This window comes from Vulpes vulpes, chromosome 13 (genome assembly GCF_048418805.1).
Source record: "Vulpes vulpes isolate BD-2025 chromosome 13, VulVul3, whole genome shotgun sequence".
Classification (NCBI taxonomy): domain Eukaryota; kingdom Metazoa; phylum Chordata; class Mammalia; order Carnivora; family Canidae; genus Vulpes; species Vulpes vulpes.
In genome coordinates this window covers 151,706,073-151,733,461 of record NC_132792.1, presented here as the reverse complement: position 1 = coordinate 151,733,461, position 27,389 = coordinate 151,706,073, and the positions used below count along the sequence as shown (strand labels likewise).

At 37.0% G+C, this 27,389-nt stretch overlaps 1 protein-coding gene across 4 annotated transcripts in view; it reads left to right on the top strand.

Annotated features, from left to right (window-relative positions):
• SYT14 (synaptotagmin 14) overlaps nucleotides 1-27,389 on the top strand; it is a 209,038-nt gene that overhangs the window by 6,106 nt on the left and 175,543 nt on the right. For 2 of the 4 annotated variants that reach the window (XM_072733348.1, XM_072733349.1), the window contains exons 2-3: nucleotides 8,764-8,811; nucleotides 9,113-9,317. Coding sequence is in view for 2 of the 4 variants with exons in the window: in XM_072733346.1 (XP_072589447.1) it covers nucleotides 8,764-8,811 (48 nt within the window). In the remaining 2 variants the exon portion in view is untranslated. The remainder of the gene's footprint in view (nucleotides 1-8,763; nucleotides 8,812-9,112; nucleotides 9,318-27,389) is intronic. The other 2 variants (XM_072733346.1, XM_072733347.1) reach the window with 1 other exon arrangement.

Here is a 27,389-nt window from a genome sequence, read left to right as displayed (position 1 = left end):
TAAATAAATAAAAAATAAATCTTTTTTAAAAAAGGAAAAAGGATGGAATAGAGAGATAGTTGTATGAAGAAATATTTCATATTTTGTGGTTTTGGGTAATATTAGAACGCAACAGTGCGTGCCAGGGTAGAAAGCAGGAGAAACACATGTTGGCTTGTTTATTTGTTGAGTAATACTGTTTGCATCATTGCTTACTTTAAAGTGATTATAATGTTTGTCCATAGCATATGTGTAGTGGCATAGTTGACTGTCTTCATGGATTTGGTTTCCATCTAGCTGACTTCATTCTTTTTTCCACTCCCAAATCCTACCTAGTTTACACCTAACGCGAAAGTAGTGCCTGTATAGGGAGAACGTTGGATTGAACAAACCGCTATCAGTGAGACACTCTAAACTTTTGAGTAAAATAATCATGTGCATATTTGGTATGCAAATGTAAAATCTTAATTGAAACCTAATAAATTGGAACTCTTGATATACCTTTTTTAAGAAGGAGGAAATAGCCACCTGGGTGGCTAAGCAGTTGAACATCTGCCTTTGGCTCAGGGTGTGATCCTGGGGTCCCGGGATCGAGTCCCACATGGGGCTCCCTGCATGGAGCCTGCTTCTCCTTCTGCCTGTGTCTCTGCCTCTCTCTCTCTCTGTGTCTCCCATGAATAAATAAATCTTAAAAAAAAAAAAAGGAGCCAAAGCTTTAGAGCTACATCTTCCTTTCTCTGTTTTCCTCTTTCTCTCTCTGTTCCTTATCATTAAAAAAAAAAAAAAAAGGAGGAAATAGTGATAATACAGCAAACTATCATCAGGAATTTATTTAACAGACTTCTAGGATTCATATGTGCACTCAAAAGAGTTTCTTTCACATTTTAGGGCCATATTAGAATTGATATTCACAGTAATATTCTGCATCCTCAGGAGAGAGAGGATTTTAATGAAAAATTGTCTTCAGTATTCTGAACTTACTAATGTAATAATGCATATTAATAGCTTTAACAAATGATCTGGTACAGTCGTCAAAACAAAAGATGTTCTCATTTAACTACAAAATTAAGTAGAATACTTTTTTATGAGCATACGTTTATTCAGTTTTATGGTATGATCTTAATGAGCTTCTAAAAGGTCCAAAACATAATTAGCTCAAAAACTGAATTAAAAGTTGCTCAGAAGTAGGAAAAATGGTGTATGTTCATGAATAATAAGTTTATTTTTAAGATAAAATTTGCACCTCTTGGAAAAAAATTATTGAATAAATTCATAGGAATTATACTGATCAAAAGATAAGACTGTATTTAGCTCATGGTTTGCAAATTACAAAGTACGCTAAGGTATTTTTATGAATAGAGGTATAGTTGGTTATTCTGCATGATGCTGGGGTGGCGGCAAGTATGTCTCAGAATTCAGGCTATTATATAGGAATATGATATATTAAATGACTTCGTAAAGGTAATTCTAGAGAGTACTTATTCAGATTATTTTAACTCTAGTAATTGCACAGCAACAACAAAAAAGTAGAGGAATTCCAATTTGGAAGGATAACTCCCACAGGACTAGAGGCCTAAAAGTTGTTTTTTTGGGTTTTCTGTTTGTTTTTTTAAGAAAAATTCTTTTTTTTTTTTTTTAAGATCTTATTTCTTTATTCATGAGAGAGAAACAGAGAGAGGCAGAGACACAGGCAGAGGGAGAAGCAGGCTCCATGCAGGGAGCCCAATGTGGGATTCGATCCCAGGACCCCGGGATCACGCCCTGGGCCGAAGGCAGACACTCAACCGCTGAGCCACCCAGGCGTCCCTCTAAGAAAATTTTAAAAAGGGGCCCCTGGGTACCCAGTTGGTTAAGCACCTGCCTTCGGCTCAGGTCGTGGTCCCCCAGTCCTGGGATCGAGGCCTGTGGTGGCTTTCTGCTCGATGGGGAGCCTGCTTCTCCCTTTCCTTCTGCCCTTTCCCCCTGCTCATGCTCTCGCTTTCTTTTTATTTTTTTATTTTTTTTTAATTTTTATTTATTTATGTATTATTATTTTTTTAAATTAATTTTTATTGGTGTTCAATTTACCAACATACAGAAAAACACCCAGTGCTCATCCCGTCAAGTGTTCACCTCAGTGCCCGTCACCCATTCCCCTCCAACACCCGCCCTCCTCCCCCCTTCCACCACCCCTAGTTCGTTTCCCCGAGTTAGGAGTCTTTATGTTCTGTCTCCCTTCCTGATATTTCCCAACATTTCTTCTCCCTTCCTTTATATTCCCTTTCACTATTATTTATATTCCCCAAATGAATGAGAACATACACTGCTTGTCCTTCTCCGATTGACTTATTTCACTCAGCATAATACCCTCCAGTTCCATCTCGCTTTCTTAAATAAATAAGTAAATAAATAGATCTTTAAAAGAAAGAAAAATTCTAAAAAGAGGACAAAAGAAGTATGAGAAGATTAACATTTATTTGGAAATGTTTACACAGGAGGAGAGTGTTTGAAATTAACTGATAACTAATGCTGTAGAAGAGAGGAAAACAATCTTTCCTGTCTTCAGGCTTAAATCTAAGTTTTCTTTGAATTTCATATTCTTCTTGTGAGGAGATGCTCACAATGGACCAGGCATCATCTCTCCATTATCTCAATCATGGAGAGCAAATGCATGGCAACCCTTCTCCTTCTTTTGACTATAGCAGACATCTGTTTTGTTAAAGTATCTTTTTAACATCTTTCCCTGCCAAATGTGGACTTGCTTTCAGAATCCTTCTCAACATTGCCCTCCACCCCCATTCCAGCAGCTACTTTTAATCCCCCAGAATTGGTATACAGAATGAAAGCTATTTTCCATCTTGGGATAACTATTATTACTATTTTACAAGTGAATTTAATTATTTTAATTTTTTCTTAACAAGCACAAAGTTCATAAAGACAGTACTAAGTGAGACTGTCTTTAAAATTGAAGCCTGGAGGTGCCTGGTTGGCTAGTTGGTTAAGCATCTGACTTCGGTGCAGGTCATAATCTCAGGGTCCTGCTCAGTGGGGAGTCTGCTTGGCCCTGTCCTGCTACCCCTCACCCATTGATGCTCTCTCTGTCTCTCTCAAATAAATAAAATCTTTAAAAAAAAAATTAGAGGCTCGCTCAATTCAGACCCCATGATCTTTCTATAATATGCTGCTTTCAGTTAGTTACTAAAATTGGGATCATTCCTTGAATGACTTAATTAGGGTCAAAACTGAAAGGTACCTGGAGATTAGTGACTATGGTCTAAATGGGCTAAACTGGTTGGTTGGGGGTGGGGGGAATTGGCAACATTAATAGGAAATATTTAATGTTTCACGCTTGTTATGTATAGTATAGGTGTCTGCTTAAGAATTAGCTGTAACAGAATTTATCGGTATAAAAGACACAGTTTCATTTTTGACTATTTTAGGGCACCTGGGTGGCTCAGTTCGGTTAAGTGTCTGCCATTGACTTGGGGCATGAACCCAGGGTTCTGGGGTTGAGCCCCACGTTGGGCTCCCTGCTCAGCCTGGAGTCTGCTCATCCCTCTCCCACTACCCCTCCCTCTGGCTCGTGCTCTGTCTCATGCTTTCTCTCTCTCTCAAATAAAATCTTTTTTTTTTTTTTTTAAGATTTATTTAGTTATTCATGAGAGACACAGAGAGAGAGAGGCAGAGACACAGGCAGAGTTGAGAAACAGGCTCCGTGCGGGGAGCATGATGCGGGACTCAATCCTGGGTCTCCAGGATCATGCCCTGGGCCCAAGGCAGGTGCTCAACCACTGAGCCACCCAGGCGTCTTTCAAATAAAATCTTACAGTTTTTTTTTTTTTACTACTTTCATGCATATGTTTTGCTGATAGACCTTTAGATAGGTAGAATTTAAGTTTTTTTTTTTAATTAGTTTATTTTTTTTAGAGAGAGTGCAAGAGTGGGAAGGTGAGGGGAGAGAGACAGACAGACGGAGGGAATCAGAGTCCTCATGGAGCAAGGAGCCTGAAGTAGGGCTCGCTCCCACAGGCCTGAGATCATGACCTGATCTGAAACCGAGAGTCAGACACTTAACCCACTGAGCCACCCGAGCGCCCCACATTTAAGGTATTCCTAAAGTAGCCTTGTGATGTTTGAGAAGAAATGAATAGAGCCTGTGAAGTATGGTGACTTAGTTTATTAGTAAAAATTAATATGGTGGAAAAAACAAAGTCAGTTTTAAAAAGGACTCCTAGATCCGTTTCAAATGAAGTAAATCTTTAGGTTTAATTCCATTTTTTGCATTCCCATTTTTTGATGGGAATGTAATATCACTGTGTGTTTTTCTTCTGTAGGCATCTGGAAAAGTACATACTTTATAAATCTCTACCACCCCCACGGCCCCTGCTTAAAAAGAAATTCCCATTTCCCAGGCACCCTCTCAGTCACGTGCATCCATACACAAGTCCACACATGCACACATTCATAGCATGTCTGTGTGTGCCCACACACATCTATTTCCTCTTACAGCATGTACTTAAGCCAATTGTAGAGGATCCTGCCAGTTTACATTATGCTCCTACATGGGTTTGCCTGAGGGAAAAGATGGTAACTTCGACTAAGCTTGTCATTTTCTATCTATTTCTCATTTCCATGTTGCTGAGATGATTATTTCAAATGCAATGCTGGTATTATCTCTAAGAATAGTTTTGAGAAATTGACTTTTATTTAAATTACCGTAGATTAGAAAACAATTTCATAATTTTTTTTTTCGTGAAAATGAAGAAAAGTCCATTTTTTAAAAGACAAGTTCATTTTAAAATTTCTTACTATATTAACTCTGGTGTCCTAATTATTTTTTTCTGGCAATAAACTAGTGACCCTGGGCAACTTAATGTTTGGTGCCTCAGTTTGCTTATCTGTAAGGAGCTAGACAAGTTTATTTCTGACCTCTGGTCGCTTTTTATATTCTACCATTCTCTTGGTCTCCAAGTCTTCGTTATTGTTATGTCTTTGAAGTAAATTTGATGTGTGAAAAATTGTATTTGTATAAGAGTTTCTTTGGGGGAGGATTAATCGTCTTAGTAGAAGACTTAGCTCTTTCCAAAGAGATTGACTAATTTATTACTTTAAATAATCATTCCCCCAAATTGATTCAGCCACTGTGGAAAACAGTATGGTGGTTTCCTAAAAAATTAAAGATAGAATTACCATAAGATCCAAAAATCCCACAGCTGGGCATATACCTAAAGGAAATGAAAGGAAAATATGGAAGAGGTATCTGTGCTTCCATGTTTATTGCAGCCTTATTCACAAGAGCCAAGATATGGAAACAAGATAAGTGTCCATCAGTGGATGAGTGGATAAAAAGGTGGTATATGTGTATACAATGAAACATTATTCAGCCATAAAAAGAAGGAAGCCCTGGCCAGTTGTGACAACATGGATGGACCTTAAAGTCATTATGTTAAGTGAAATAAGTCAGATGCACATGACAGACAGCATATTTTGTCACTTAAATGTGGAATCTAAAAAGGCTGAACTTGTGAAAGCACAGAGTGGAATGGTGATTACCAGGGTCTGGGAGATATGAGGGAATTGGGGAGATGTTGTTAAAGGGTAAAATCTTGCAACCAGTAGATAAATGCAATATAATGCACAGTATAGAGGTTATAGACAGCAATACTGTGTTATAAACTTGAAAGTTGCTAAGAGACTGGATCTTAATTGTGACTACCCCAGACAGGAAATGATAATTATGGGATGTGATAGAGGTGTTAGCTAATGCTATGGTGATAATCATGTCCTGATACATAAATGTGTCAAATCAACATGTCATACACTTTAAACTTACGCAGTGTTATATGTCAATTATGGCTCAATAAAAATAATCAATAATCATTCTATGTATTTGATATGCATTTTTGTTATACATGTGCATCAAATCATCTCACTGTGCACTTTAAATACCTTAGACTTTTATTTGTTCAACTTTACCTGAATAAAGCTAAAATAAAGAAGATCATCCTCTTGTGCATTATACTCTTAAAATCAGTAAACTGTTTTTTGAATTGCCACCATATCTCAGTCAAGAAATGCTTGCAGTGACTTATCTTTTGCTTACAATTTGATTCATTTGGAAACTTCAGATTTATTTTTAGGGATTTTAAAACAAGGCATGAAGTTCATACAAAGTTCACTGTGTCTCTGATTGAAAAAGTATTTAAGCCTTTTGACTCCCAAACACAATACATTAAAATGTATACAGTTAACATACAGAATGCATTTTTTTTTTCCTTAACACTCTTACTGGTCTCTGAAAGGATCGGGGACAAAAGGAATATTGATTTCAGTGTCCAATAATATAATAAATTTTATTTAACTTTCTGTATGTCTTTTGTACTTTTAGTAGGAAGATTTTTTTCCTCCTGAATTTTACTTTATTGCCTGGCATTTATTTATCCTTAATATTCCTTTTCATTTCAGTAATAATAGTGATTGTTACATGTACATTATTGAAATCTCACTTAGTTAGAATTTTTGGAACAAATAACCAGGAAGAGTAGAGCACAGTCTTGCTTTTTTGAGTTACATGGTTTTTGTGCATACTTTGACAAATTTGACAATTATCAATTGACTCTAATCTAAAAAAAAAGTAATTATTTGACTTAGCTTTAATCATCAGCTTTTATGAAATTCTTTCATTTGATATAGATAAATTGAACACTTTTAAAAGTGGGAGTTAGCTTTCATGGACATTTTGTAGAGAAAAGTCTTAGAATATAACAGTTTTTATTGTTATAATTAATACTAAGCCTGTATAAACTATGCCCTTACATTTAAGATAAGATGTGTTTACCAAAACCTAACCAATTTACATTAAATATGGGGCAAAGTCTAGTTTTAATTACAGGCTTTAAAAAAGTACAGTCTTATTAACATGAATTAAGTACATAAAGCAAACTACATTATAAGTGTAATTTTCTGGAGAATAGGCCTTAATGACCATATAAGAAATATTTTTATGTAGCCTCTGAAAACATCAGTGATGGCATTAGTGTATGTTATGTTATTGTTAATTATATGATTCTTCCAAACCCCTTAAAAATAGTTTCTTCTGTAATTTGGTAAATTTTTTTCCTTCTAGTTTTTGTGTAGAGTCTTCTCAATATTAAAGCTATGTAGTATACAGTTGTAGCTCATTCTTGCCCTTCAGCAAGTGATCAGCGGTTGCCCATTGGTAATACTCCAGTTAGTAACGTCTCACTGTTTTTACACTGAGGTTTGCTGAATAATAGTTGTTTTGTAATCATAGCTTTAAGGTAGGTATTTCTTCTTGCTAAGTGTATCTTCCTGATAACCAGTGATGAGTCAGTAGTGTTGATGATAATCACAAACCTGGCGTTGTTACAACCAAGTTGAAAATGTAGATCTAACCTACTTTAGCGATAGAAGTACTGTTTTATAGTTTTTTGGCTTCTTTCTCAGATGACCTATTTTTTTTTTTTTTTAGTCGCTGTCATGGTTTTTACCTCTCATGTTACTGCTCTAAGATATTTCTTTTTTTTTTATAGCTGTTATAAGAAATACACTTAAACTGTTCACAACTGTTCATAATCTTCTGTAATGAATTGATTAAATTATTTAATATTTCTATCATGCAAACTTTGAACATAATTCACAGCATAATTATAAGGTCATCGCATATATAGAATACTACAAAGCTTCATTTAGCTTACATTCATATAAAGCAGTGGTGGGAATCCCTGGGTGGCACAGCAGTTTGGCGTCTTTGGCCCAGGGCACAATCCTGGAGACCCGGGATCGAATCCCACGTCAGGCTCCCGGTGCATGGAGCCTGCTTCTCCCTCTGTGTCTCTGCCTCTCTCTCTCTCTCTCTCTCTCTCTCTCTCTGTGTGACTATCATAAATAAATAAAAATTAAAAAAAAATAAAGCAGTGGTATTATGTTTCAGAGTAAAGGAAATATCTATTTCTGTAGAGACTAATAATATTACTTTATTTTTTTGATATTTTATGATAGAGTAGTTTTTGTAATTTTAATCAAAGTAAGCTTTTGGCTAAATTTGTTTTTATCATCCAATCTATTTATAAATTTTGTCTTTTTTGCAGATGTGTAAGTGTGGGTAGCTGAAGAACAGGGAAAAGATAACATTTCATTTTATACCATATGAGTATATATGTGATAAAATATAAATAGTGCCTTTACAGGATTGACCCTTCCATAGCAACTGTATATATTAAACCTCAGATACAAAAGTGGCTTCTTTCTTACAGTGTTTCCTTCTAGATGATGTGAAGAGGTACTTAGGAAATGGTGATATGATATCTGCTCTTCCTCCCCACCCCCCATGATATCTTCTCTTGAGAAGATTGTCATTTAAAAATAACATGCTTGAGGGATGCCTGGGTGGCTCAGTGGTTGAGTGTCTGCCTTTAGCTCAGGGCGTGATTCTGGGGTCCTGGGATGGAGTCCCCCATCGGGCTTCCGACAGGGAGCCTGCTTCTCCATTTGTATATCTACCTCTCTCTGTGTGTGTCTCATGGATAAAAAAAAAAAAAAATCTTAAAAAAATAAAAATAACATGCTTGAATGAAGCTTCTTCATTCCAAGACTTTCTAAGATCTTAGTTTATGGGTTCAGGAAAATTCTGGATATCAAGTTATCATATAGTTGAGTTTAAGGTTAGTTAGGAAACATTTTTTCCTGAGGTCATTGGTAAAGGCTGATTTAAAACAGTTCTTTGTAATAGTCAAACTCACATTATTTCCTCTTTTTAACTTCTAACAAATTTTTTTTTAACAGGTGGAGAAAGAACCTGTGGAGTACATGAACTTATCTGTATTAGAAAAGGTAAGTCAATGCTCTGCATGGATATTTAGATACAAAATGAACACTTCACAGTGTCTGTTAATTTTTAGTAAGATGGCAGATAATTTGGATTTAGAATAAAATTTAATAAATACTAATATTTTTTTATTTGTATTATAGACTTAAGCATCCATAAAGTGCATATTGTTTATTATGTGGTTATTGAGAGTTGTTACTTTATATTGAGTTTTGTTGGGCTGATAAAGCCTGGTTTCTAGCATATTGGTTATTAGACATGGTGAAGAGGCAAAGAATGGAGGGTTTGATTTTTGTTCCCTTTCAGAATCTGGAATCTGAGTGCATGCTGACCTCCCATTGACTTCTGTTCTATTACTGTACCCCATCAGAGAGATGTGAGGAGTTGGTTGAATTTCAAATCGGGATCATGTCCAAAGACCACAACATCCTTTGACACCAACAACTGTCTATGCTTCCTTAGAAGGAGCCACCTGACAACTGGGTGGTTCAACAAGGTGGCCCCAGGAAAGGTAATTCAGTTATTAGGTGGGAGGCAAGGAATCAGGTATTCTCTAGATTTGGAAGAATCAGGAGAACCTTTGGGAATCCCCACATTCATGAGTAATGAGAAATCGGTGGAATGATGTGAAGAAAGGAGAAGAGACACCTGGGGAGATCAGGGGAGGAAATCCCTCATAAATTTAGTACTCTTTTCTATTTTTAAACTTGAGATACTTTATTTTTCTTGCATCTCTCTTGAAAACTGATTTGGCCCTCCTGAGTCTGGCCAGAGAACAGACTTCTCTCCCTAATATTTCACCCTAAGGAGGTTTGAGGCGGTGTCAGTATTTGTGATACATGAGTCTGATTGGCACGCCAGGGAAATGTCAGCATATTTTCATAAGTCTTCAACAGATCTGAAAAGCCTCAGCTTCTTGAGAGTTGAAAAAAATTTCTGATCCTTCTTAGGTGAACTTATGTGACCATTATTACATGGTCATACTGTAGTTGATGCGTCACTACCTGTGATTGCTATACATTTAAAAACAATCTCCCTCCTTGATTAGAGGGTAGTTTATCCATATACCTTTCCTCTGATAAAACAAAGGAGAAAATTGAAGTCCATTCCCTGAAATCTCAAATTTTTGGTTATGATTTTCATGCTATAACCATAGTTGATTTGTACTTCTTGTTTAAAACAGGGAGAGAGGGGGCAAACGTATACATTGTTTTCTTCCTTTATGTAAAGATTTCTGAAACTTCTTCTATAATATATTAATCCAGAATTATTAAAAATGTTTTAAAGAATTTTATAGTTATTAGCTTGTCCCACCAAAACTTTTTAAAACACAGAAGTTATTTGGTGGGACAGCAGAAGACACTGTATGAATTACTTGGAATCAAAAGTTGTTAAAGCTGTGGTTAGGTGAAGTGGGAATCAAGACAAGAATAGAGATAGCTAGAAGGGAGGGACATAAATGTGCAGAGGATCTCTTGTGGCTACAATGGGACCATAAAGCTACAGTAAAGAAAATAGTATAGATAGGGGTAGATGGTGATCTGAACATACCTTGTTATTATGGCTCTTCTTATTATTCTGTATTGCTGTCTTAATTCCTCTCCAGTAGTTCACAGATAATGCCTTGCCCACATTTCTATTAATCCAGCTTTTCCCCTTCCTTTCCACTTTTCTATAGAATTTTAAATCTGTGATTACAGTTTAAAAAAATTATCATACCGTAGCCATGTCACAGAAAGGTTTCCGAATCTGTGTATGCCCTCAGCATTCAGTATAGTGTCCTGTTCTAGTGGATGGATGTTCTAGACATATTTAAGCATTTCACAGTTAATGCTCAGAGCTAAAGCTTTTGCTTTTTAAGCTGAACTTCCACAGATTAGAGCATATGAAGGTTATATGAAGTCGAATAATCGTGATTATATCAGAGATTCTGGTAAAATAGCTTCTCCAGTGACACATCTGGCTTCTGTTTTACTTGTTTGGCTGTTCCTTCTCTGTCTCCTTTGCTGGCTTCTCTTTGCCAGACCTTCACATACTGGAATGTATCAGTTTGGTCCTGGCCTCCTTCACTTTTCTTTTTCCTCTGTTTGATTTTATTTAGTTTTCTCTTAAATGCCACACAGATTTATAAATCCAGCTCTGAGCTGTCCTCGAGCTCCCTGCTCCTCTACCCTGTATTTACTTGATCTTTCTCTCTGTTCTCTGGATGTCCATCAGAGCACCGATGTGGTTTGTCTAAATGGCACGTCTTGATTTTCTCACAGGTGCCTGTACCTTCCTCAGTCTTCCCCATCTCTGCTAATAAAAAGCCCAGTCTATCCAGTTGCTTAAGTCCTAACTTAAGGTTAGCTGCTTTTTCACTCATTCTGTCTTTCCCATTTCATTTTTAAAAATATTTTATTTATTTATTCATGGGAAACACACACACACACACACAGAGAGAGAGAGAGAGGCAGAGACACAGGCAGAGGGAGAAGCAGGCTCCCTCCAGGGAGCCCGACATGGGACTCGATCCTGGGACTCCAGGATCATGCCTTGGGCCAAAGGCAAATGCTCAACCAGTGAGCCACCCAGGCGTCCCCCAGTGATCTTTTAAAATACAAATCAGGTTTGCGTGTATTACATCTATATCAGGTCTTAAGCCTGTGTGCACTTCTGTGGATTCCTGTTCCACCTGGAATAAAATCAAAGAGCCTTACCCTGATCTACAAAGCCTTATGTAGTAGCATCAACCCAAAGTCCAAAACATCATCTAAATATCAACTCCTCATCTGAAATCATTTGTATCAGGTATGGCTAAAACTCTGGGTATGATCTGTCCTGGCTCCAAATTCCTTTCCTATGTGCAGATCTGTGAAACTAGCAAACACGTCACCTGTTCTCCAAATACAGCAATGGAAGAGGCCTAGAATAACAGTTACAGACATTTCCACCCCAAATGTGAGAAAATGCAAGGAGGAAAGGACTCATTGGTACTTAGCAATTTTGAAACTTGGAACTGGGAAAAAGCTTTAGGTTTCAAGGCCTGGGAATCATACTGTCTAGCTCTTGATCCGGAGGTCTGAAGCTCCACCTCCAGCTTTAAGACTCTATGCTTAGAGTCATCCTTCCTTTTTCTCAAAAGGTAGTGTATGTTTGCACCGATTTTTCTGCCTGTAGAATTTTGGTGGTCTATGAGTCTTTCTTTATTTCATCCTCTGAATCCTTTCGATTCAAGCTGACAGTGTTTATATATAATATTCTCAGAAAACTCGTGAGTATCCTCTGTATGTCATTGGGATTCATTCCATTAGACAAGATCCTCCTCCACAGGTCTTTCCTGGATTATTCCATCTCTGTTTTTGGCTTTTGCTCAGATGGGGGTAGGGGAGAACCAAGAGTAGGATATCTAATTTCTTCAGAGAGCCCTCTGTGTCATTGAATATTTGTTCATCTTGAGGTACTGGCAAAGGGATGTCTAGCTATACCGTTGGCTCCAGAGTGTGTTTTCTTGATGTTGATTCTCTAATTTTAGCATAATTTACAATCGAGATAGGCCAAGGATTTTCCAAATCATGAAGACAGAGAGAACACAAACAGAGGGAGCAGCAAGCAGAGAAGCAGGCTCCCCAGGGAGCAGGGAGCCCAATGTGGGGCTTGATCCCAGGACTCTGGGATCACGATATGAGCTAAAGGTCATCCCTGAGCCACCCAGGTGTCCTGAAGTCCTGGTGCCTTTTTACTTAAAAGTTTTTCTCTCAGTTTATACATTTCCTCCCAAGGCTTACTATAAGCAGCACAAAGAAACCTGACCACCCTTTCAGCACATCACTTGGAAATTTTAGCTAAATATCCAAGTTCACTGTAATTTCCATTTAACTGTAGGACATAATTTAGTCAGGCCTCTGCCACTGGGTCACAAGGATCTTCTTTCTCTAGTTTCCAGTAATCTGCTCTTCCTTTCTTCCTGACTTCTCACCAGCAGCACCTTTAACATTTATGTTTCTACAGTGGTCCCTTTATGACTGTTTAGTTGGGTCTTCTAGATCTAAGACAGTATAGGGTTTTTTTTTTTGTCCTACTTTGAGCCTTATTTTTTTCCTCAGTCCTCACTAGCAGAATCATTAACACCTATGTTTCCTTTTTTTTTTAATAATAAATTTATTTTTTATTGGTGTTCGATTTGCCAACATACAGAATAACACCCAGTACTCATCCCGTCAAGTGCCCCCCTCAGTGCCCGTCACCCATTCACTCCCACTCCCCTGCCCTCCTCCCCTTCCACCACCCCTAGTTCGTTTCCCAGAGTTAGGAGTCTTTATGTTCTGTCTCCCTTTCTGATGTTTCCACCCATTTCTTAACACCTGTGTTTCTACTAAAAGGCAATAAATATTCCTCAAGGCAATTTAGGCTTTTTCAAATGTCATGCTCCTCAAAATTCTTCAGACTTCTCCCCGTTACCTCATTTCAAAGCCACTTCTGTATGTTAGGTTATAGCAGCACCCCACTTCCAGGTACTAAAATCTGTATTTGTTACCTATGGCTGCTATAACAAATGACTACAACTTTGGTGGCTTAAAACAACACAAGCTTATTCTTCTACAGTCCTGGGAACCAGAAGTCCAGAGTCAGTTTCGCTGGGCTAGGGCCCAGCTTTTCTGCCAGAGGCTGTTTCCTTATCTTTTCCATGTAGAGGCCACCTGCATCCGGTGATTTATGGTCCCTTTCTCCCATCTTCAAATCTATCACTCCACAAACTCTGCTTCTGATGTTTTATTTCTGTTTTCTCCTACTCATTCTGATTGCCTACCTCCCTCTTCTGAGGACTTTTGTGATTATATCAGGCCTAGCAGGATATCCACTCTAATCTTGCTATCTCAAGATCCTTAACACAATGAAGTATGCAAAGACCCTTTTGACATTTAGGATAATATTTACTGGTTTTAGGGGTTGAGACATAGATATCTTTCAGAGGCCATTACTCAGCCTGACACATAATCTGAGCCCTGGTCACTTCATGCTTTTTGTTTTTTGTATACTGTCGCTTACCCACTGTGTTTCAGCTACACTGGTTTTAGTTTTCTTCATTAAATGTCCAGGCTTGTTTCCGACTAAAGATGTTATTACAGGCTATTTTCTCTGCCTGTAATTCCCCCCCCCCCCCCCACTAGCTCTTTGAACGATTGACTCCTCTAATCCTTTAGGTCTCATTCCAAATGTTATTTTCTCAGTAACAGATTTTTTACCATATCTAAAGTAGCCCTTTGTATTCTTTAATCTTAATTATATCATTCTATTCATTTAGTAACATCTATCTTAATTGGTACTTATCACTTGTATAGTTATTTACTGTTTTGCAAGGAACTCTATGTCCCTCCATCAAATATAAGCTCTTATTGTGTAGGAGCTTGGATTGATTTGTTCACTGATATATTCCCAGTGCTGAGAATTACAATAGGACATATGGTAGGTACTTAATCAATGTTTGTGGAATTATTGAATGAGTGATTGAATTGGATTTAGCTGAATTGATCTTGAATAATTTTATTCGATGCTTACCAGTTAGTTAGGCATTTATTGAATACTCTCTCTATGTAGGTACAATTCTAAATGTAATGACAAAGATTTCTTTTTTCAAGAATGTTTTAAACTAGATAATTTAAAATTTTCCGCAGCAAAACACCTAAAAACAGTGGAGAAAATATTAGAGTGTAGGCCTTTAAATGCATTTTTAAGCCCTTAGAAAAGTTAGGGAACCATCAGAGTTAAAAAATATGGAGGCTCATCAGGGAAATACAAATCAAACTATGTTGAGATACCATCCCACCCCCAGTAGGATGGCTAAAAAAAGACAACCAGTATTGGCGAAGCTGTAGAGAAATTGGAACCTCACATGTTACTGGTGGAATTATAAAGTGCTGCAGCCACTTTGGAAGATAGTTTGGCACTTCCTCAGAAAGTTAAACATAGAGTTACCAGATGGCCCAGAAATTTTATTCCTAGGTATAACCAAGAGAATTGAAAACTTATGTTCACACAAAAGCCTGTATTGTAATAGTCATAGCATCATCGCTCATAATAACCAAAGTAAGAGAAACCTAAATGCCCATGAAGTGATGGATGAATAAACAGAAAGTGGTATATCCATATAATGGAGTATTATCCAGCAATTAAAAGGAGTGAGGTATTGATACATGCTCAATACAGATAAACCTTGAAAACATGCCAAGTGAAAGAAGGCAGACATAAAAGGCCACATATTATATGATTCTATTTATATGAAATGTCCAAAATAAGCAAATCCAGGGAGACAGGAAGTAGATCAGTGGTTTCCAGGGGCTGGAGGAAAGAGGGAATGGAGAGTGACTGCTGATGGGTACAGAGTTTCTTTTTGGGGTGATGAAAATGCTCTGAAATGAGACAGTGATAAGGTCGCACAGCTCTGTGAATGTACTGAAAACCAGTGAATTGTATACTTTATTTTTATTTTATTTTTATTTTTTTTTATTTATTAGAGACAGAGAGCGAGAGAGAGGCAGAGACACAGGCAGAGGGAGAAGCAGGCTCCATGCAGGGAGCCTGAAGTGGGACTCGATCCCGGGTCTCCAGGATCACGCCCTGGACTGAAGGCGGCGCTAAACCGCTGAGCCACCCGGGCTGCCCCTGAATTGTATACTTTAAAAGGATGGAATTTATGGTGAATTATATGTCAATAAAAGTTAAAAAAAAATGGGAACTGAAACCTAGAGCTATAGATTCACAGCCATTGACTTCCCATATGGTGGCCAGTAGTCTAACAGGTAAGGGTAGATACTGTGTGACTTTTTAATCTACCCTTAGATGGAAGCGCACCGTATCACTTCTGCTGTACTATATTGCCACAAGCACTTGTAAGCCTGCTTGGGTTCAAGGGGAGGAGAGTCTTCATGGGAGTAGTGCCAAAGAATTTGTAGCCGTTAAAAAAAAGTTCAATATCCTATATGCTTACATTAGAAAAAAATGAGATTTATGAGACACGAGTTTAGTGTAAGAAATTAGAGCTATCCTCTCATAAGCTCAGAGAAAGCAGAAAAGGAATGACGAAAGATAACAAAAAAATTAATCAAATAGATTAAAAATGCCAGTAAGGCTTTTGGAAAGGCTTATGAAATAGTTGACTCTCTCATATGGCTAATTAAGAACATAATACAGAAGCCACAAGTAAATAATGTTAGCCTTGTAAAAGGAGTATAATTGCACTCACAAGTGAGCTTTCAAAAATCTTAAAAGTATTAACGACTTTTTTGATAGTAAATTTGAAGTCATAGATGACATGGACAATTTCAGAGAAAAATATAATTTAAACCAATAGTAAATGATTTTTTTTTTCAGGCAACTGCCATTCAGTCTTCAAAGAAAAAAGGACCCAACCTTATGAAAACTATTCCAGAGATTGAAAGAAATGGAACATTATCCTAAATTACTTCATGAGACTTAGAATATATAACCTTGATACTAATCCAGAGTAGTATAATAGGAGAGGGAAACACATGCTGATCTTACTTAGAAATATAAATGTAAGAATTAGCAAAACAAATCCTGCAGTGCTTTGAGGAAAACGTACAAACACATGACAAGTTGGACCAACCATCCCAAGAATGTCGCATGGGAATCTATTCATAAGGTTTACCATGTTGATCATGTTGATTGTGTGAGCATCTCAGTAGAAGCATTTGATAAAATTTAAAAGCTCTAATACTAATAATATATAGAAACTTCTTTAACCTAATAAAGCATATCTGTCAAAAATAGGTGAGAAACTAAATACTTAATGATTAAATATTAGAAGCATGAATGTTGCTGTTCAGCATCATACTGGACAATTTAGCCAGTAGTAAGCCAGGACAGAGAAATAGAAAGTACCAGTTTAAAAAGGAAGGTACAAGGCTAATATTATTCATAGGTGAATTTGATTATCTACGTAGAAAGTCCAAGAGACTTTGTAAACAAATTAATAGAATCAGAGACTTCAGTAAATTTTGTTAATGTAAGATCACTATATAAAAATAAGGCACATTTTTATATGTAATAGGCAACAAACAATTAGAAAATGCAATAAAAGATCTCTTTTAGAGTATTGTGGTGTCTTTAATATGCCTGGGAACAAATTGAACCAAAGATGTGTGACTTGTATGGAGAAAACTTTAAAAAGCTTTATATACAGACATAAAAGAAAACATGTAAATGAAGAGATAAATAATTTTTATGAGTAAAAACATGCAGTATGTTTAAATTGGCAGTACTCCCCAATTAAGCTATAAATTTAACGGAATTCTTTTTTTTTTTTTTTTTTTTTTAAATTTTTATTTACTTATGATAGTCACATAGAGAGAGAGAGAGAGGGGCAGAGACACAGGCAGAGGGAGAAGCAGGCTCCATGCACCGGGAGCCCGACGTGGGATTCGATCCCGGGTCTCCAGGATCGCGCCCTGGGCCAAAGGCAGGCGCCAAACCGCTGCGCCACCCAGGGATCCCAATTTAACGGAATTCTAATCTAAATCCCAACAAGAATTTTCAGGGAATGAAATTATTTCAGGGAAATAATTCAAGTTATTTCTTAAATGTATATGGCAGAGCAAATAGCCAAGAATAACTAAGATAGCTTTGAAGTAAAGGAATGTGGTAGGGGGGTGGTGTGTATTAATTAAAATTTTCATTTGGTTGCCTTATCAGAGATACTGAACAAGAAAGGTTTATTTCTGGGGCGCCTGGGTGGCTCAGTCAGTTCAGCATCTGCCTTTGGCTCAGGGCATGATCCCAGGAGAGCATAGCGCTCCCTGCTCAGGAGGGAGTCTGTTTCTCCTTCTGCTTCTCCCTCTTCCCCCGCCTAATGCTCACTCTGTTTCTCTCTCAAGTAAATAAAATCTTTTTTTTTTAATTTATTTTTCTCATAATGTAGAAGTCTAAGCTGATAGGCAGGATGGACTTAGCTGATTCTACTTAATGAATTTCGTTTGTCTTGTCCTGATGTGTCCTAGGATGTTATCTCCCTTGGCATGTTTGAGGTTACCATGTCCACATTCCAGTTGCCAGAAAGGGAAGGGGAGAAAGGAAGCTCTTTTTAAGGCTGTGATCCAGAGTTGCAAATACATGACTTCTACTCACATGTCATTGGCTAGAATTTAGTCACATGGCCAGTCTCAGTTTACAAGAGAAGCTGGGAGGTCCCCCCCGCCCCCCCCCCAAGCTAAATTTGGGAAGTTGATTCCATAACTAAGCAAGCGAGAAAGAATAGACGTTGGGTGGCATTTAGCCATCTGTGCTTCCGAGATTTGCCCTGCTGATATCCAGAGTTTCTTGTCAAGTTACGGTAATTAAAATACTATAGAATTGGCCCAGATATAGGCAAATAGTCTAATGAGACATGATAAAGAGAACAGAAGCAGATACTCATACACAAGGAAGCTCAGTTCACGTGAAAGGTGATACCACAATCCAGTGGAATAAAGATGGACTGCTTATTCAGTGATGCTGGGAAAATTGGTCACCCATATGGAAAAAATAAAAGTAGGTCTGGGTTTCATGCTATAAAGCGAAATACTATTTGGATCGACTTTAAAACGTTTAAGAGAATATTTGAAATCACTCTGATTTCAGAGTGGGGAACAAGTTCTCAAGTCACAGAAAGCACAACCTCTGAAGGAAAAGATTGATAAACTCTACCTTTTTAAAATTTGAAACTTTTATATAATAGGAGCTACTATAAGCAGGATAAACAAGACAAGTCACAAAATGAGAGGTGCTGTTGACACTGCGTATGGTCAGTGAAAGGCAGGGTTCATGGTACATAGTGGCCCCTGGTGTATACTTGGAGTTTACTTGTGTGTGTGTGTGTGTGTGCACGCGCGTGTGGCCCTGTTACCAGTGCTGGGAGTAGAACATAGCTGCCTTAGTGGAGCTTACCTTCTAGAGGAGGGAGATGCTAAAAAATAAGGAGAGTGTACGTAAGTGAAGCATGTAGTTTATCGGGAAGGGATAAGGGATATGGAGGAAGATAAATGATGAAAAAGACAATTATAGGGCTTGCAGCTCACCTCTTCAGCAGTTCAGGGTGGCCTGGGAAGACCTTTCTGAAAATATGAAAACTATGTAGTGATTAGAATAAAAGGAATAAGCCAAGCCAGTGTCTGAGGGGAGAATGTTCCAGACAGAAGGGATAAGTTTGAAGAGCCTGAGGTGGGAATGATCCTGGCTTGCCTGGAGAGAATAGAAAGGCCAGTGGGTGGCTGGAGCAGAAGGTCAGGGAAAGGAATAAAGGCACACAGTAAAGGATGAGATGGAATGGGGTCTTGCAGGTCATAAAAGTATTTTGACGTTTTGGAAGTGAAGCGGAAGCCATTGAAGGGTATTAGTATGTCTTGAGTTGTTGTATTTCCCCTTCATTCATTATGAAAAGTTTCAAACATACAAAAAAGAAATTAGATGGGGAGTCTCTGTGGATTCACTCAGAGGAGAAATTTAGAGAAATTCAAAAATTGTATTCATTTTCTGTGTTTGCTTCAGCTGTGTAGACTTTTTAAGAGACTAACCTAGTAGATTTTAGAATGTTCCAGTTCTGGATTTGTTTAATTGCTTATATATAATATAGGAAGATATATAACATATATAATAAGTATATATAAGAAATATACATAAGGCATATGAATAAGAATTATATGTATTATTTCTCCTTTCTACAAAAGGTGAAATATTATATATATTTGGTGTCTTGCTTTTTTTCCCCTTTAAACTACTTGTGTACCTCAGCATGAAATTTAAATCAGAACACAGAGATCTCAGTCTTTTTTCTGGCTGCATTGTACCTCATTATGCTAACATACTGTGATTTATTCAACTCTTTGCCTACCAATGGAAATTGCTTTGTTACATAATTTTTGCTATTAAAATAACGTCACAGTGAATAACTCTGTGCATGTGTTACTACTTATTAGTGGTCTATTTTTAGGTAGGTTCTGAAAAGTGGGGTTTCTGAGTCAAAGAGTAATTCTTACATAACTGCATTACAAATTGCAAAAATCCTGTCCTTATGCGTTGTACTTGGTGACTTTGAGATACCTATTTATTAAAGATATCTGGTGGAAGTTAGTTGGTTATCTGAATTTGGAATTCAGGGAAAAGATCAGGACAGGAGATATAAATTTGAGAGTACATAGTATTTAAAGCCATGAGGTTGGTTGAGATTGCCCAGGAGGTGAGCATAGGTAGACAATTGAAGATGACCAAGTATAGCATTAGCATGAATATAGGCTTATGTATGAAAATTAAAAGATATTTAAGTTATAGTTGTTGAACATGATTCGTATTGTTCCTTAATGAGCTTATTATCTTTGGAATTAATTAAAAAAGACAATAGTTGTCTTGCATTCTGCTAGGGATAATTGATTTTTGAATGACTTTCTCAACTACAAGTATCTTGCAGGAATAAATAATTGTTCCCAGTTGATTTTAATATAGTGGTTTCTTTTAGAGATTCTGACAGAGAGTAGGCAAGGTAACAAGCTAAGTCTATATACAAAGGGAATAGAAATGGTCTAATTGAGCACACCTCAGAGCGTTCTATTATACAAGGAGCTTGTATTAGTTTGCATTAGATCCACTTTTAAAGTCTAAACTCATGCAAAATTATGATGTAACGTGCGTCTTAATGATCTCTTTAACAATGAAAGCTCTGATATTTAAATCAAAGTACTACTTCTTACATAGTTACTAAGCGTTCCCTTAGCCCTCCCTCTGTGCCTCACACCAGTCCTGCTTCGCAGAGCCAAAGGCCTTCAACCTTTTTTAGCTTTTTTTTTTCCTGCTTACCTTCATGTTCTAAATAAAATTTCTCTGGTATTTCTTGATTTTGAAAATCTTTAGACATCTGTGGTTTTTCTGCTATGGTAGATAAAAGTTCTGGTAAATCGGCATAATGATTAGGTATGTGGTTCTCAAGTCAAGACCCTGGGTTCTATATAATGTTTCTACCACTTAACTAACTTTGTGACCTGGGGCAGGTTACTGAGCCCTTCTGTATCACTGTTCTCATCTATAAAAAGGGATGACGGTATTGTCTTCCTTATAGATTCTTATGTACATTTATTGAGTAAAACCAATCAAACTAAATAATAAAATTTAATAATTGGAAAAATTAATAATTGGAATTCTAACAAGAGTAATAAAATAATTACTTCATCCTCATTCATTTGTCCACATCCCTTTTCTCTAGTATAATGTATTTCAGTTTTGTTTAATAAGTCAGTTTTCAGAATTTATATTTTTATGATCAGTATTGTTTACAGTAAAAGTATTGCTTGCAGTAAAGCGTTGCTATACAGCAATTATGTTTTCTGTACAATTTTCACTTCTCTTCTTAAAATACTATCTCTCTCTCTCTCTCTCTCTCTCTCTCTCCCCTCTTTACTTTTGGGCACCCGCTTCATTAATCTGGTCCTCATTAACCAGAGTTCAAATCCATGGTGATTTCTCTGTCATTCAGAGTTTATTTCTGCTACCACCCTTCCTCTCATATTAGCATATACTTCTTATATGTTACATATCATTAGTTAAAAGTTTTCCTGCTTCCCTAGGAGATAACCAGCCAGCGTATTACTTATAGCGTTGTTAGCTGCTATACCAAGCAAACCCCAAACAAATAATGACTTGAACGGGATAAAGGTTTATTTTTCACTCGTGTGAAGTCTAAATCAGATATGTCAAATAGCCACATGGCACTCCTTTGAGCAGTGATTCGGGGATCCAGGCTCCTTCTTCCTTGTGACTGTGGCATCTTCAGTGTGTGGCTTCAGAGGTTGCTGGATTCATCTGCACCAGCAGATGGTAGAGAGGAGGGACTGGGAAAGGAGAATTGGGTCTGAGACGTTGTTATAGGCTAAGCCTGGAAGCAGTGCACATTCCCTGAGGTTCATATCCCATGTCAGTAACCCAGTCACGTGGCTACATCTAACCTCAGAAGAGGCTGGGAGGTGTTAGTGAGCCAGTGAGGCCCAGAAGTACAGAGAGGTACATTCTCTCCTTTGTCAGGTAATCCACCTTGCATCACGTGCCCACCTTTTCCTAGTCTTACATGTTTTGTTGATGTTAATGGTGACCATCTGGGTAAATGCCCTCTAGATGTAGTTGTGTAACTGCAACATGTGATTTCAGTGAAAGACTTGCAGGCTAGGGAGAAGAGGCTGATGTGGAAAAGATAGAGTTTTCGTTGTATTTTGGTGTGAAAGGAATTGCAAATCCTCTGTGGTTCTCTTGTCTTGCTCTACTCTATCCCACTTTCTTTTTCCCTTCTCCACCCGATTGCCAAAAAGCCTTCTCTCTCTGCATTTTTTTCTTCTCCAGAAACTATGAGTTACAGAGACTGCCCTGTTAAATCATGCTTCCCCCTTTAACCCACGTGCACTTTGAAGTTCTTCCCCTCTGCTACTCAAGTACTTATTTTTTCTTTAATGTTTTCAGACTTAGGATGGACTTACTTTCTGACAGTAGTTTTAGATCAGCCTTTGCCTTCCCCCATTGCTGTCTTCACTTTTCTGTCTTCTCAGCAGTTTTTGTTTTCCTTTGCTCACAACAAAACTTTTCAGCAAGGTTGGAGTGGGTAGGAGCATGAGAGGTTATGCCCTACAATTTGGTAAGTTTTGTATTTTTACTGTCAGTTATTCTGTAGTTTCAGCATTCTTTGTGCTCTGGTTAATTCTGAGGACATAGCTTTTATTTAGATTTACTTTTGTACAGTTTTACGGAGGACAAATTAGGAGTGGAGCCAGGTGGCTTCCATTTTCTTTAGATACTCAGAAGTGTCTATGAATAAAGTGTTGATGAATAAAAGTGTTAATTTAATCTGATTTCTAAATATTTTGTTTCTTTTCATTCTTTTTCTAGTACTCTTTTCTAGCACTCTAGCATTCTTTTCTAGCACTCTATATGTCAATAATATATTAATATGTCAACAATATATTATTGTCAATAATATATTATTTTTAAAAGTTTAATGTCTTACCCTAAACCTTAAAGTCATATTTAAATTATTGACCCATCTGAAATTAATATTTTATTTTATTTTTTTTTAGAGATTTTATTTATTTATTCATGAGAGACATAGAGAGAGAGGCAGAGACATAGGTAGAGGGAGAAGCAGGCTCCATCCAGGGAGCCTTATGTGGGACTTGATCCCGGACTCTAGGATCATGCCCTGGGCTGAAGGCAGGTGCTCAATCACTGAGCCACCCAAGCATCCCTTAAATTAATATTTTATATCCTTGAAATAAGAACCCAATTTCACTTTTTCTTTATGGATAACCAGTAGTTCTGATACATTTACTAAATATTCTAATCATTTCTCACTGACTGGCAGTGCCACCTTTGTTATGTGTCAGGTTTCTATTTATATATGGGTCTATTTCTCTGCTCTTCTTTTTGTTCTATTAATCCACACTTATCTATTCCGTAACTGTACCTCCCTATTCTAATTCGTAAAGCTCTTTGTTCTTCTTGTCTATTAGGGCAGATTCTCCTTATTTTTCTTCTTCATTGGTGTCATGATTATTTCTGGGTCTTTGTTTTTCCATATAAATTTTAGTGTCCATTTGTCCAGTTTCTCAAAAAGATCCTTTGAAATTTTAATGGGGGTTATATTGAATCTTTATATCAGTGTAGATTTAATATCATTATAATACTGAAACTTGTTTTTCTTAAAGATGGTGTTATCTTCACCCTTGTTTAATGCTTTTTGATAAAGTTTAAAATCTTGCTCTATAAAGATACTGCATGTCTTTTGTTAGGTGTTTGTACTAAATATCTCATATTTTTGTTGCTATCATAAATGAAATTTGATAGTCAATTAATTTTTGTGTACTGATCTTATATCCAGCCATATTGCTGAATTATTTAAATATTTCTATAGATATGTTGGATTTTCTGTGTAGATAGTCATGTCATCTGTAAGTAATGACATATTTACTCCTTTCCAGTTATACTTTTTACTTCTTTGGCAGCTTCTAATGAAAAATAAAATAGAGCCCAAAGGACATTGTAGTCCTCTTCCAAATAGTTGACTAAAGATGAACGTAAAAATTGATAATAACAAATGTTGGTGAGGTTATGAAGAAATTGGAATCCTTATGTATTGCTGGTGGAAATGTAGAATGGTGCAGCTTCTTTACAAAACATGTTGACAGTTCTCTAAAAAGTTAAAAATAGAGTTACCAAATGACCCAGCAGTTCCACTCCTAGGTGTGTGTATGTGCAAGAGAATTGAAAAAATATGTTCATATAAAACTTGTACACAGGGGGCACCTGGGTGGCGCAACAGTTAAGTGTCTGCCTTCTGCTTGGGTCATGATCCTGGGGTCATAGGATTGGGACCCATAACAGGCTCCTACTCAGGAGGGAGTGTGCTTCTGCCTCTCCCTTTGCTGCTTCTCCCAGCTTGTGCATGTGTTCTCTCTCTCTCAAATAAAAAAATAAAATCTTTTTTTTAAACTTGAATATGAATGTTCATAGCAGCATTTTTCATAAGAGCCAAAAAGTAGCAACAATACAAATACCAATTAACTGATGAATGGATTAAACAAATTATGGTGTATCTGTAAAGTGGAATATTATTCATCCATAAAAAAGATCGAAGTATTCTTACAAGCTACAACATGGACAAATCTCAAAAACATCATGCCAAGTGAAAGAAGCTAGACACAAAACGCCATATATTGTATGATTCCTTTCATATGAAATGTCCGGAAGAGGCAAATTCATAGAGGCAGAAAGTAGATTAGTGCTTGCCAGGGTTGGGAGGTAAAAGGAAAGGAGGGCTGTTGCTCATGGGTATGAAGTTTTCTTGAGTGGTAAAAATGTTCTGGAATTAGGTAGTGGGGATGGTTGCACAAGTCTGTTAATATACTAAAATCCAATGAATTATGCACTTTAAAATGGTGAATTTTGTGGTGTATTTTATCTCAATTTAAGAAATAAGCTGTTGCTTACATTGTGTAATTTTAGCCTTGTAGACTACTCTTTTTATGCAGAAGTTTTCATCATCTGAAATTCTGTTCCTTTGATGTTTATTCAGGTATTTTATGTCTTTATGAACTCCTAATTAAGATAATGGTATGCCTGTCATAGGTGAATATATATGTTAATATGTCCAAGTCATATTAACCTGGAGGGTGGTGTCTAGTTTTATGAGGCAGGACTCTCTGTATCATCCTATATATAGTATTTTCTATATATTGAAGGTATCTTCATGGCATTACTGAATATACTGAATGAGTGTACACAAATCAACATATAATATCCCAGCACATTTGTACAATCTGTTTAGGAAATTATAGGAAAAAAATTCTTGTAGTGGCTAGAATAGGAGATTACTGGTGAACTTTATTTTTTTTTTAACCTTGAAAAATGAAAATGCCTTTACTGAGTTCATAGAGAAGATGAATAGATGTTAGAATTTGTTACCTGCTATATTTTTTCTTGGCTAGATAAAATCACTTATTTAAGCTAGTAAATTATAAATATCTGGTCATACTTGAGAAATAGTAGCAGAGATAACTTATTAATCTTTCATCCCATTTGAACCAGACTGTCTTAAAGTTGTCACCTGGGTTGTGTCCTGCTCATTACTGGCCTAGGTGACCTTTATGATTTCTTACAGATATAACCCTAAATAATAATAACTTAACCTTCATCAATTAGCATCTTAGGGAGAGTAGTTATCACCTTACATAATTGCTGGCAGAGGATTGTGCTTAATAGCCGTAGGTTTACAAAGTATGGGCCTGGCTTACATAGTATCTTGAATCTGTTCAGTTCTGATAGTTTCTTATCCTAATACAGTTGTAAAGAGAATAACAGCCATCAGAGATGAGGAGAATTTTGAGAAGACAGCTCAAATGATTACAGTTTAATAGAACTAGCAGGGTATCTGAACATGGTGCTACTGACACTTAAAAGAGTGTTTCTGTATGTGCTATTCCTCGTTTTTTGAGGTGGCTGCTGTTGCTTTGTGCATGATGAATAATGATCCACTTAGGTTTTCATCCTTTTTACCTCTGGCCTCAGATTCTCCCTTTCAGCTGGTTAGACCTGTTCTCTTTCTCTTCTCCCCAGTGCATCCTGGGCTTTCCCCTCTTTGAGGTGGTGTTTTTAGCTGTCTCTTGTTGGTGGATGTTAGATACCTATCTGATGATATCGATGACATTTTTTGAATATAGAATTTGCACTCCCCAAGAGAGTGAACTTTTGGGGGGCTGGTATAGGGTAGGAATTTTTTGGTTAGTGACCAAACTTTTAAACCTTTTTTGGTTCTAATGATCCAGGGTAAAAGAATAATAAAGTACTTTTTCTGATTTCTGATCTATGGTAGAACTAGAATCTAGTAGAAAGAATACAGGATTTGGAATCAGGAAACTTGGCCTAAGTTTCCTGGTCGAGTGCTCCATCTAGGTATGACAACTGAGTAAGTCACTAAATTATTGGAGTCTCCTTTTCCTTATAAAAATAGTGGAGATACAGTTAACCCCATCTATACTAATTTTACAAGACTTTATGAAGACCAAATGCAATAAAAGTATATGAAAGCCTTTGTAGCAAGTAAACTGGCATATACATATTGTTATATCTTACTGAAGGAGATAAGGGAACACTCTTGGAACTTGTAGAGATGGGCCTGATGTATTCTGTACAAATCTGGAAGGTATGTTCTCATTGTTCCTATTGCTCATACTTTCAGTAGTGTGACATTTAGGAGTTTGGTGGTTTGGTTTTTTTAGGATTTTAAATGTGTGAGAATTACTAGTGAATTGGTAACATGAGCCCTCCAAGGTGTTCCAGTAATTCATGTTATTAGTGTTAATGAATTGATGTTAGTTGATGTTAATGAATGTTGGCATATAAGCCAACCTCCATCTTCAATTTCTATGCAAATCCAGTAAAATTGTTATTCTTCTATTGTTAGATCAAGCTCAAATATAAAGTACTGAAAATCATGTAAAAACCACAAATCTGTTCTCTTCCTCTACTTTACTTCTTTATTGTGATTACATAGTGTATTATAAATAATGTGCTCTTTTTCTAAGTATATAATTTAGTTTGAATTTATTTTTTTAAAAATATCCAGAGTTGTAATAGTCTCCCCATTTGTACTGTGCTGGGTGAACTGAGAAGACCCTGGGCTCTGGGGCCACAGCCCAACCCATCCCAAAGATGTCACTGAATGTTCTTGGTCTAGTCATGAGAAGAATTCAAGAACAGGCACAGCATAGCAAAGGAGAGACACAAGCAGGGAAAGTTTATTAAAGCAAAAGTACAGTCTCAAGGTGAGATGGGTAAGAAAGAGTGTGTGTGTAGGGGGGCTGTGCACATGCTGTGTGCCCTGGGTTTGGATTTCTGTCTTTTTTGACAGTTTTTAATTAGGGAGTGGAATATTCATTACTTGAGGCAGGGTTATCTTCGAAGCAGGTTATCTTTCCTTACCTTTTCTTCCTTATTTGGAGAGGGGTTTACTGTCATGGCACCTGCCACTTGGGCCCATCTGGTATGATATGGCTTCTTGTGGAGTGTTGCCGGGACAGGCTTC